The 12,373-nt window shown below is 39.9% G+C and overlaps 1 protein-coding gene across 1 annotated transcript; it reads left to right on the top strand.

The window, feature by feature from the left end:
- The first annotated feature begins 6,872 nt into the window (after positions 1 to 6,872).
- LOC117724694 (olfactory receptor 10A3-like) lies at positions 6,873 to 10,261 on the top strand. The gene is made up of 2 exons (XM_076918451.1): positions 6,873 to 7,001; positions 8,892 to 10,261. Exon 2 carries the CDS (start codon positions 9,072 to 9,074, stop codon positions 10,014 to 10,016), a length of 945 nt encoding a protein of 314 aa, XP_076774566.1. The 5' UTR covers positions 6,873 to 7,001; positions 8,892 to 9,071; the 3' UTR covers positions 10,017 to 10,261.
- Positions 10,262 to 12,373: the final 2,112 nt, after the last annotated feature.

Here is a 12,373-nt window from a genome sequence, read left to right as displayed (position 1 = left end):
ATGTTGTTTTATTAAAGCACTCAAATGGACTTACTGTGTGACTGTGTATCCATTTCTTCCATCTCTGTTTATTTTTAACATAAGGAATTAGGCTTTTTAAAAAAAGTAATTAACTTTGAACATATAGTCTCTTTCTGATTTAAGAACTTACTGATATGCTGAAAGTTAGTCTTTCTAAGAGCGACTTTAACCATGATTTAAGATAAATGAACAAAAGATAACTACTTGTACATTTGTGTCGTATAGTTGGTTGAACAGTGACTATTGATGTATGATAATCAAATAAATTTCAATCCATGGATTCTCATTCGCAAATTGATAATTATTTTTAAAAGCCTATCTGGGAATTTTGTAAATAGCAATGATAAAACCACATGCAACAAACAGGCAAACAAACAGGTAGACAAAGGTACATGCTGACAGAGGCGTGTCCAGCAAAGCTTTAATGAATACTGAAACATTTAGGGACTTCAATCTGAGATAAAGATGTAATGGTCTTCCTTAATCTGTGGGGCACTTTCTAAGATGCTTAGCAGGAGCCTGAAACCACACATGGTACTGGAGTCAGTATGCTTGTATTTTTACTATGCAAACATACATACCAATGAGACAGTTAACTTATTTAATCTTACTTTTTTGAGACAATTTCATGTAGCCCAGATTGGCCTTGTAGCCAAGGCTGGCCTTAAACCCTGGTCCTCCTGCTTTCATCTTCCCTCCCAGGTGCTAAGATTGTAGGTCTGTGCAACCATGCTTAGTGAGCATGGTGATGGTGATTGAACCCAGGGTTTTGTGCATGGTAGGCAAGTACCCTACCAACCAAGCTAATGCCCACACCCAAGTTTAATTTTTAAGTAGATGTAGTAAACAGTAACTATTATACCTAATAATAATACAGGACAGTTGAAATGCTGTGGTAAGAGTTATGTGAATACAGTTGCTTTCTAAAAATTATTGCTGCAGTGTGTTCATTCTTCTTCCTATGATGGCCTGAGATAGTATGATGCCTCTAAGATGAGATGCAGATGATGCATGGCCTACACATCCCAATGTAATGTCAGGCTACTGAGTGTTACTTGAGCAGAGCACCGTGCAACACTGGATACTGGACAGATGAACTGTTAACTCAGTTGGCAGCCAAGGGTCTGGCAGTTAGGTAAGGTGTACAGTATGCTGTCCTGGACAATGGATGCCTCCTGTCTCTGGTAGGTCAGACAGGGATTGCATGAGATTTCATCACAATACTTAGAATAGCATGCAATTTAAAACCTATGAATTTCTCCTTGGTTTTTTCTGGGCCTCGTTAACCAATGAATTTCTCCTTGGTTTTTTCTGGGCCTCGTTAACCACAGGTGAAAAAAGTGTATAAGGCAAGATAATAGTCAATGGGGGTATTACTCTGAGTCTATATTACAAACTTATCTATCTATCTATCTATCTATCTATCTATCTATCTATCTATCTATCTATCTTATTTATTTATTTAGATAAAGTCTTACTAGGTAGCCTAAATAGGCCTGGAACTTGTAATCCTCCTGTCTCACTCAGTCTCATGTGTAGTTGAAATTACAAGTGTGTGCTGCAACCTTGACCTATATTGAGATTTTTATACAAGGATGATGGAAACTTGGAGATGGAAGTTATTAATTTATAGTTACATGTCAAGACTCTGCCAGACACAAATCCTAGGCATGCATTTTACCTGCATTGAAGACAAGTGTAATGAAGGGATCTATGTTGATGTTAAGCATGTCCAAATTATGCCTGAGATGGTAGAATGTTTTTGATTTGCTAGAAATAATAAATAACATTACTTATGCTATTATAGCTGGTTGAATGTTCATAAAATATAATTGATAAGAGGACTAATGTAATTTACTAAAAATATTAGGGACACTCAATGGGGCTTGAATAAAACTGATTCCACAAATCTTTTTCAAAGTTACATTCACTTATTTACTAGTGTGCATGTATGTACTTGTGTGTGTGTGTGTGTGTGTTTGTGTGCTGAGATAATGTTTCATTGTAATACGCAGGCAGCTCTAGAATTCCTTGGCACAGTGGTCATTCTATTTAAGCCTTCCAAATAGTTGAATGCTGCTGTACCCAGTATTCTAATTGTGATTTTAATTTGGACTTTTCCCATGAATAATATTACTGAGTCTCTACATAGTTTAATAGATAATTTTATATCATTTATTATGAGTTGACTATTAAAATTAAAAGATCTATTTAAAGATGTTATTGACTATACCCTTCATGAAAAAATTTAAAAACCCTCAATAAAAATATTTCTTTGAAGCAAACTGAAAACAACAATGTATAAAATCATGACTGAGTAGAATTTTTTCAAGGTATGGCTTTTTCAAGGCTGGACCAATACTCAGAGCTCAATGAATACAATTTGTCACATACACAGACTGAAGAAGAAAAATTATATGATCATATTATCAAATTCAGAAAGAATACTATAAGAATCAGCATTCATTCTTGAGAGACAGCACTTGCATAGCATTCATGAAGCCCTGGCTTAGGTCCAAATCACCATGGGGGCAAAAACAAACAAAAACTCCTAAGAGATGAGGAATAGAGGAGACACCCTCAGTTTGACAAGAACACCTAAGAAAGTGTGTGGTGGTTTGCATGACCCTCATAGGTTTGTATATTTGAATGTCTGGTGCCTATTTTGGGAACGATTAGGAGGTGTAGCCTTGTTGGAAGAAGTGTGTCACTTTGGAAAGCGCAAAGCCCACACCAGTCTTTTTCTGTATGCCTCAATCTTCATTTTAGGAATGAGATGTAAGCTCTCAGGTACTGCCCCAGCACCATGCCTGCCTGTCTGCCTCCTTGCTTCCTGCCATGTTTTTCATGGACTAACACTCTGAAATTAAATGAAATTAAGTTAAATGCCTCCAATTAAATGCTTTTTCAATAAGTTACAGTGGTCATGGTGTCTCTTCACAGGAATAGAACAGTAACTAAGACAAAGCTCAGCAGCTAAAAGTATTCATAGTTCTAAGACATGAAATGCCATAAGATCAGAAATAAGGTAAGAATGTTTCCTCTAACACTTCTATTCAACATTGGATGGATATCTTAGTGATGCAGTAAGACAAGAAAAACTTATTCTAACCGAGAGGGAAGAAGTGAAACTATTCTTGTTCACAGATGATGTTTGTCTATGCAGAAAATTCTAAAGAATTTGTTTTGAAATACTTCTCTGAAGTGACTAAGTGATTTATGTATGTTAATTATATGTGATATTGTATAATAAATGACTAATAAGTTAAGCCAAAGGAGACAAGCTTAATATGCAAGAATCCATTGCTTTCTTATATATGCACTTGGAATTGGAATTAAACACAACAACAGGCCAGGCAAGAGATTTCATAACTGTAGGGCCAGCTATGTAGGAGGCTGAAGTGGGAGGATTATCAGTGTTCAAGGGTACAAGGTCATCATGGTCAACATATAGAACCCTTGTTTCAAAAACCAAAACAAGAGACCTTCTAGAGCAACATTCACCTGGACACTAAGAATAGAATCACCTAAGCATAGATTTAGTGAAATATATATGAGATATTTCCAAAGAGAAAATCTACAAAAATGATATTGAAATGAAAGGTCTAAATAAATGGAGAGCTATACCATATTAATAATGGGAAGAGTGAATGTTGCTATCATGCCAGTTTTCTCTAACTTGATCAATTACCTTAATGCAATCTCAGTTAAAATCTGCTTAAGTGATTTTGTAGACACTGAAAGACCAGTTCTAAAGTTCATATGGAAAAACAGAAAGTTCAGAATTGGCAAGAAAATATTTAAGAACAAAGTTGGAGGACTGACTTTGAGTCTTGCTGTAAAACTCCAGTAATTAAGACACAGGGTGGTGGTAGTGAAGCAATAGATAAACTAATGGAGGAGAATAGAGTTCTAGAAATAAGCCTAGGAAAGGAGACAATTGATCTTTGACAATGGATTAAAAAGCCATTTACTTGAGGAAAGATAGTATTTTCAATAAATAATGCAGCAATGACTGGATATCCACATGCCAAAGACATAAACCTAGATAATGATATCATAATCGCAAAATAAAATAAATCATTAAAAATGAACCTAGATATAAAATGCAAATGTGTAAAGTTGTTAGAAGATAGTATAAGAAAAAAAATCTAGGTAACTTTGTATTTAGCAATGACTTTTAAGATATAACATAAAAATTATGATCCTTGAAAACCTAATTAGTCTTGGGGCTACCAGGGCTCAGATTCCAACTGGTCCAAGATCAGTGTGTAGTAGGGTGACTGACAGGTGAGCAGGTAAGGGAGGGGACAACTGACTTGGATGTCTCTAACTGGAGTTCTGGATTGGGCTCTATGACATCCCAGAGACCAGCAATAGGGAGGGAGGCTGAGTGTCCAGCTGGTGAAGATTCTGGGAGTTCCTCCCTAAATTTCTGGCTTGGACTCTGAGTTTGGATTCCAACGTGAAGTTCGGATTAGAGTTGGGGGATTAGACTCCAAGCAGTCCCACATTGCTGTGGTGGCTGAAGTAGTGGAAAGGTGGGTGGGCAGGGGAGATGATCGACTTTGGAAGTTTCTAAGTGGGATTCAGGGTCATGCTGTGGTTTCAATCCTGGGGCTTAGTAGTCGAAGGGGTGTCTGAATGTGAAGAGAGGGAGTTGGGGTAAAAGGCTCAATAACAAGGAAAAAAATCCCTAATTAAAAAGTACATAAAATCCATGGACTAATTCCTAAGTCCCACGATTCTTATACAAAGCTTATGAGAATAAATAAGATTGCCTTTATTTTACTTAAAAGTTAATGGGACCAGAGAACTTACATCATTGTCTCAAGTTGCTATGCTTAGCATAGGTGTCATAAATTCAAGTTAGTATGAAAATAACTATGAAAATAACCAAAACCACATTTTTATTATTATTTCATTTATTTATATCCAAAATGTTGTCCCCTCCCTATCTCCCCTTGTAGAGTTTTTACCCGCTTCCCCTCCCCTTCACCCCTGAGAGGGCACTCCCTATCCTCCTGCCCTGGGGCATCAGTTCTCTACAGCATTAGGTGCATCCTCTCCCACTGAGGCCACACAAGGAAGCCAGCCCTCTGTTACATAAGTGCTGGGGCCTTGGACCAGCCCCTGTATGCTCTTTGGTTGGTATCTCAGTCTCTGGGAGCTCCCAGTGGTCCAGGTTAGTTGATGCTTTTGGTCTTCCTGTGGAGTTGCTATCCCCTTCCCTTAACTTTTCCCCGGGGTCCTTGATTTCTGTCCAATGCTTGGCTGTAAGTATCTGCATCTGTCTAAGTCAGCTGCTGGTAGAGCCTCTCAGAGGACAGCCATGCTTGGCTCCTGTCTGCAAGCACAATGTAACCTCAGTAATGGTGTCAGGGTTTGTGCCTGTGCATGGGATGGATCCCAAACTGGGCTGGTCACTAGTTGGCCATTCTTTCAGTCTGCTCCATTTTTGTCCCTGCATTTCTTTTAGACAGGAGAGATTTTGGGTCAAAAATTTTGTAGGTGGGTTGGTATCCCCATCCTTCCACTGGGGTGTGTGTGTCTGGCTACTGGACATTGTCTCTTCAGGTTACATATCCCCACTATTGGGTATTTGGTTAAGGTCACACACATTGTGTCCTGGGAGCCTCCGTCATCCCAGGTCTCTGGGATTTTCTTGAGGTTCTCCCATCCCCCACCTCCAGCAGCTGCGTATTTTCTTTCATTCTCCCGGTCCTCTTGGCCTCTCTCCTCTCTTTCTGTGCACTGCACCTGATCTTGACCCCCTTATCCCCCGCCCTTTCCCTTCTTCCATGCAGGTTGCTTGCTCCCTCTGTCTTATATGATTATTTGTTCCCCCTTCTAAGTGGGATTGAAGCATCCTCACTTGGGCCTTACTTCTTGTTTAATTTCTTAGGGTCTGTGGGGTGCATCATGGGTATTCTGAGCTTTTTGGCTAATAGCTACTTATCAGTGAGTACATACCATGTATGTCCTTTTTGGTCTGGGTTACCTCACTCAGCATGATATTTTCTAGTTCCATCAATTTGCCTGCAAAATTCATGATGTCCTTGCTTTTAATCTCTTAATAGTATTCCATTGTGTAAATGAACCACATTTTCTGTATCCATTCTTCAGTTGAGAGATATCTGGGTTGCTTCCAGTTTCATGCTATTATGAATAAGGCTGCTGTGAACATAATGAAGCATGTGTCCTTGTGATATTGTCAACATCTTGTAAGTATATGCCTAGGAGCAGTATTGCCTTTACACACATTTTATAACTGTACAATATGTTCACCTCTGATGAGATCTTCCCTTGGGTCAGCTTGCTCTCATGGTGGCTTGAAACCCCCCCCCCCCAGCCCATCTTCTTGGGTCTTGTTCATAGCATCTGTTCAATCTCCACTTCCATTTCCTTAAGGTAAGGGCAAGTCAGCTCATCACCTTCACAATTTCATTTTCATAATTGGGGACACAATGGTGAAATTGAATCTCTTGTGTGAAGACATGCTCATTATTCCCTGTAGAAGCCTGGTGAGAGGTGCACCTGGTTAGTACCATGGTGTTTCCTGATCTCCACAGAGGAAAGTATGTATTCATGGAGTATAAGGTCTCCAGAGAGAAGGCTTCTCCCAGAGCATGCAATGTTATAAAATCAGTGCACTCATTTACCAAGTTGTATGGATGGGAATGCTTTTTAAATACGAGGTCAAATATTTAATCCATTAGGCTAAACATTATATATATATATATATATATATATATATATATATATATATATATGTTTTGAGCTAAAGATTATATATATATATATATAATCTTTACATATATATATATATATATATATATATATATATATATATATATGTTTTGAGCTAAAGATTGCGCGTGAGAGTCTGTCAGTGGCTTCCACCTTTGATCCTGTTAGGAGGATCCCATTTCAATTCTACTGGCATTTGGGGGTACTTGGCAAGTGATTGCTCTGCTCTGGTAAGAAAACAGTTGCTCCAACTTTCTTTTTCAAACAAGAGTCTAGATAACAACTGGAGCTCTAAGGGAGTAAGCTCACATAAGTAATCAGCTAACAGAGGGATCAGAGTGAGGGTGGTCAAGAATAATTCTGTAGAAAAAGGAAGCTCTGAGGAGAGAGCTATTCACTCAATATGATAAGGAAAGTTAATGCTAAAGCCAGTGAAATGTGCTGATGAGTTAGCCAAGTTAGCACCAGGCACTCCATATTAAAAGAAGAGAGGGACCAGTCAAGTCCAGTTTTTTATAAAACATTCACCAAAATGTCACTTACATTTATTTAATAAATTTTATCAGCCCACTTGTTTGTTTATTTAAATAAGTCCTCTCTGTATTATCTTATATTTTAACTTGTTTTGTATATTTGAAATTTTGTTTTTGAGTTAAAGATTTATTTTTCTTCAGAGATTATTTTACTTTAGACATCAAAAACATATTATTGTAGTTAGCATAGACATTTGATATTTGTGTGTGTGTGTGGTGTGTGTGTGTGTGTGGTGTTGGCCTGCATGTGTAGAGTTCAAAGGCCAACATTGGGTGGCGTCTTCTATTTCCCCACCTTCTTCTTTTTATTCTTTGAGACGGGATCTTACTGTGTAGCCCTGGTTGACCTAGAACTTGCCTGTCTGTTTCCTGAGTGCTGGGATTGAAGGCATGCAGCATCATGTCAAGATATCTACCTTATTTTGTATGACAGAGTCTCATGGAACTTGAGCTTGTCATTTCAGCTCCACTGACTTAGCAGTGAGTTCTGGAATCTGCCTGTCTCCACCATGCCCTGGTGCAGGGATAACAGATGCATATCACTGTTTAGACCCAGCTATTTCAAGTGGTCTCTGGGGGTCCAAACTCAGGCTCCCATGCTTGAACATGAACAGCAAGCAAGTTACCCACTGAGCCATCTCCTTAGTCCTATGTATTTGCTTTTAGGACATCAATAGAGTCATACTTAGTAAATTAACTGTTTTTTTTTTTTTTTTGCTTCGTGAAAATAACAATACCATAATCCTGGTCTATACTCAATCAAATGTCTGCCTGCACAGAAATCAGCATTTGAATAATACAAAGGTAATCTTTACACAATGCACAAGAGAGCATCCCAACAAGGAGATGATGTTACTGAACCAAATGAAGACAAGAGAGGACACTGAACAAGAAATGACCATTGGTGATTTGAGTCAATGCCTCAAAAGCTGTCAAGTGATTATGAAAGCTATCCCTAGGGTACTGATTATATGACTGTGGATGCTATAGGGGGCATGAAATGTCTGCTCTGGGTGACAGTGGTAGAAAGCACATAGGACCAATTTCTACCCTCACAAGCTGGAGCTTACAGGCAGAATCATAGAGCACTTCTGGGTAAGCCCAGGATAGGTCTTTTAAATATGGCTTCTCACCACTGGTTAAGTACCAAAAAGAGGGGTTTTCAGGGTGAAGTTGTGGTCTAAACACACTCTCTCTCTCTCTCTCTCTCTCTCTCTCTATCTCTCTCTCCACTTGCCATGTTCCCATGGAGGTTGAGTGACTTTTAGGAATGCCTTCCTCTGTCCACTGGATTAAGGATGACCTATTTTGATTCTGTTGCACCATACTTTCCACACTAACCTTGAGCTTATGGCTATTTCACTTGGCTTTGCCTCTCACTCTCATCTTGTCATAGGAGCACTGGGATTACAGATTACTATATTGTTTATATCAAATTCATTGTTTAAATTGTGGGTTCAAGGGCTGGAACTGAAGTCAGGATGTGTGGCAAGTACTTTACTAGCTGAGTCATTTTACCAGTCTTATTTTATATTTGTTAAACGATTTCTGAGCCAAAGTTGTAACTTGTCCATTTGTGTTCTAAAGATTCATTGTTAGAACTTACTGACCATTCTTCAAAACTGCTAGTCTGAACCTCTGTCAAAATGAGCATGTCTTTACAACTTCTGCCAAGAACTTCGAATTTGAACTCAGTTCCTGCACTGTGACTTCATCCTGTATGTACTACGTCCCTAAGACCAACACAGGGTAATTGTAATTATTGTAATGAGGAGGCAAAATCACAGCTCTACAGTTGAATTCATCCTCTTGGGATTTTCTAACTATCCTGAACTTCAAGGGCAGATGTTTGGGGCTTTCCTAGTTATTTATCTGGTGACTGTGATGGGAAATGCCATCATTATCACCATCATCTTCCTGGACCAGAGCCTGCACATCCCCATGTACCTGTTCCTGCAGAATTTATCTTTAGTGGACCTCTGTTTCAGCACAGTCATTACTCCTAAAATATTGGTGGTCCTGACCATTGAGAAAGCAACCATTTCCTTTGGTGGGTGTTTTGCACAGATGTATTTCATTCTTCTCTTTGGTGGGACTGAGTGTTTTCTCCTGGGGGCAATGGCTTATGACCGATTTGCTGCAATCTGCCATCCTCTATCCTACCCCGTGATTATGAACAAAAGGGTCTTTGTAAAATTAGTGATGTTCTCATGGGTCTCAGGAACCATGATGACTACTCTGCAGACCACATGGGTGTTTAGCTTCCCCTACTGTGGCCACAAGGAAATTAACCATCTCTTCTGTGAGACTCCTCCTGTGCTGGAGCTTGCCTGTGCAGACACGTTCCTGTTTGAAGTCTATGCCTTCACAGGCACCATTTTGATTGTCATGGTCCCCTTTCTGTTGATACTTTTGTCTTATACTCGAATTCTCTTTGCCATCCTGAGGATGCCATCCACTACAGGGAGGCAGAAGGCCTTTTCCACATGTGCCTCTCATCTCACCTCTGTCACCCTCTTTTATGGCACAGCCAGTATAACTTATCTACAGCCCAAATCCAGGTACTCACCGGACACCAAGAAACTGATGTCACTGGCGTACACACTGCTCACCCCTCTGCTGAACCCACTTATCTACAGTCTAAGGAACAAGGAGATGAAAAGGGCTGTGGTAAAATTATGGCAAAGAAAAGTGGGTTTACACACAGGTTGATTTGTTGAGGAACTTGTTGGTTTGCTATCATGCTTTTGTTGTCTATGGATTTTGAAGGTGGTGAAAACAGAGTACATTTCTTGGTTAGAATATGTTTTCTATCTTGATATCTCCATGTTTGAAAACCTATCACATTAATCTTTTTTTAATATTTTAGACAATTGTTTTTAAGAGGTATACGCTTCTGAAACACAATTGACAGTTTATTGATCTACTTTCTGTTATTGACATGCAGATCACTGCTATAGCATTGCCATTAAGACAATGTTCCAATAAACATCTAGTTTCTTATGTTCATATGTTTGGTGATTTTCAATTTTCAATTAATTAATTAATTAACTTTGCATACCAATCGCTGCTCTCCTGTTCCCCCTCATACAGTCCCTTCCCATTCCTCCCTCCCTCTTTTCCTCTGAGAGGAGGGATACCTCCCCTGGGTTACCCCTTTCTGTAACATCAACTCACTACAGGGTTAGGTGCATCCTCTTCCACTGAGGCCAGACAAGGCAACTAAGTTAGGGGAAAAGGATCCACAGACAAGCAACAGCTTTAAGGATGGTCCCCTTCAGTTGTTGGGGCATGAGGACTGAGCTGTGCACCTCTTACATATGTGTGGGGACCTTAGGTCCAGCCCATGTATGCTCTTTGGTTGGTGGTTCAGTCTCCAAGAGCCCCCAAGGGTCCAGGTTGGTTGACTCTTGGTTTTCCTGTGTAGTTCCTATCCCCCCTGGGACCCTTAATCCTTCCCCAGCTCTTCCATAAGGCTCCCCACGCACTGTTCAATGTTTGGCTATAGGCCTCTGTCTCTGTTTCAGTCAGCTGCTGGGTGGATCCTCTTAGGATAGTTTTGCTAGGCTCCTGTCTGCAAGCATAACAGAGTATAATTAATAGTACTTGCCCTTGAGATGTGTCTCAAGCTGGACCAGTTATTGGTTGGACATTCCCTCAGACTCTGCTCCATCTTTGTCCCTGCATTTATTTCTTTATTTCTTTCTTTTCTTTTCTTTCTTTCTTTTTTGAGTATTACCTTTTATTGGTTATTTTATTTATTTCCTTTCCCAGTTTTCTCTTCACAAGCCTCCCATCCCATCCCTTTCCCTTTTGCCTCTATGGTGCTCCTCTACCCCCTTACCCATTCCCTCCTCACTACTCTAGCATCCCCTTCCACTGGGGCATCAAGCCTTCACAGGACCAAGGGCCTCCCCTCCCATTGATGCCAGATAAGGCCATTCTCTGCTACATATGTAACTGGAGCCATAGATCCCTGCATATATACTCTTTGGTTGGTGGTTTAGTTCCTGGGAGCTCTGGGTGGTCTGGGTAGATGATATTGTTCTTCCTATGGGGTTTCAATCCCATTCAGCTCCTTCAGTCCTTTCCCTAGCTCTTCCATTGGGGTCCCTGGGCTCAGTCTGATGGTTGGCTTTGAGTATCTGCATCTGTATTTGTCAGGTGCTGGCAGATCATCTCGAGAAAGCCATACCAGGCTCCTGTCCTCAAGTACTTCTTGGCATCAGCAATAGTGTCGAGATTTGGTGTCTGCAGATGGGACAGATCCCTAGATGGTGTGGTCTCTGGCCAGTCTTTCTTTCAGTCTATGCTCCATTATTTTTGTCCCTGAATTTTCTCCTGTGATTATTTTGTTCCCCCTTCTATGTATGATTGAAGCAACCACAGTTTGGTATTCCTTCTTCTTAAGCTTCATATGGTCTGTGGGTTGTATCATGGGTATTCTGAGCTTTTGGGCTCACTTATCAGTGAGTACATACTATGTGTGTTCTTTAGTGTCTGCGTTGCCTCACTCAGGATGATATTTTCTAGTTCCATCCATTCACTTAAGAATTTCATGAAGTCATTGTTTTTAATAGCTGTGCAATACTCCATTGTGTAAATGTACCTCATTTTTTGTATCCACAATTTTGTTGAAGGACATCTGGGTTGTTTTCAGCTTTTGGCTATTGGAAATAAAGTTGCTATAAACATAGTGTAGCATATGTCCTTGTTATATGTTGGAGAATCGTCTGGGTATATGCCCAGGAGTGGTATAGCTGCATCCTCAAGTAATGCTATATCCAATTTTTTGAGGAACCGCCAGACTGATTTCCAGAGTGGTTGTATCAGCTTGCAATTCCACACAATGGAAGAGTGTTCCTCTTTCTCCACTTCCTCTCCAGCATCTGCTGTCACCTGAGTTTTTGATCTTAGCCATTCTGACTGGTGTGAGGTGAAATCTCAGGATTGTTTTGATTTGCATTTATCTGATGACTAAGGATGTTGAACATTTCTTTAGGTGCTTCTCGGCTATTTGAGATTCCTCAATTGAGAATTCCCTGTTTAGCTCTGTACCCCATTTTTAA

This window comes from Arvicanthis niloticus, chromosome 1 (genome assembly GCF_011762505.2).
Source record: "Arvicanthis niloticus isolate mArvNil1 chromosome 1, mArvNil1.pat.X, whole genome shotgun sequence".
NCBI classification, from domain to species: Eukaryota; Metazoa; Chordata; class Mammalia; order Rodentia; family Muridae; genus Arvicanthis; species Arvicanthis niloticus.
This window is presented reverse-complemented; position numbering and strand designations above follow the sequence as displayed.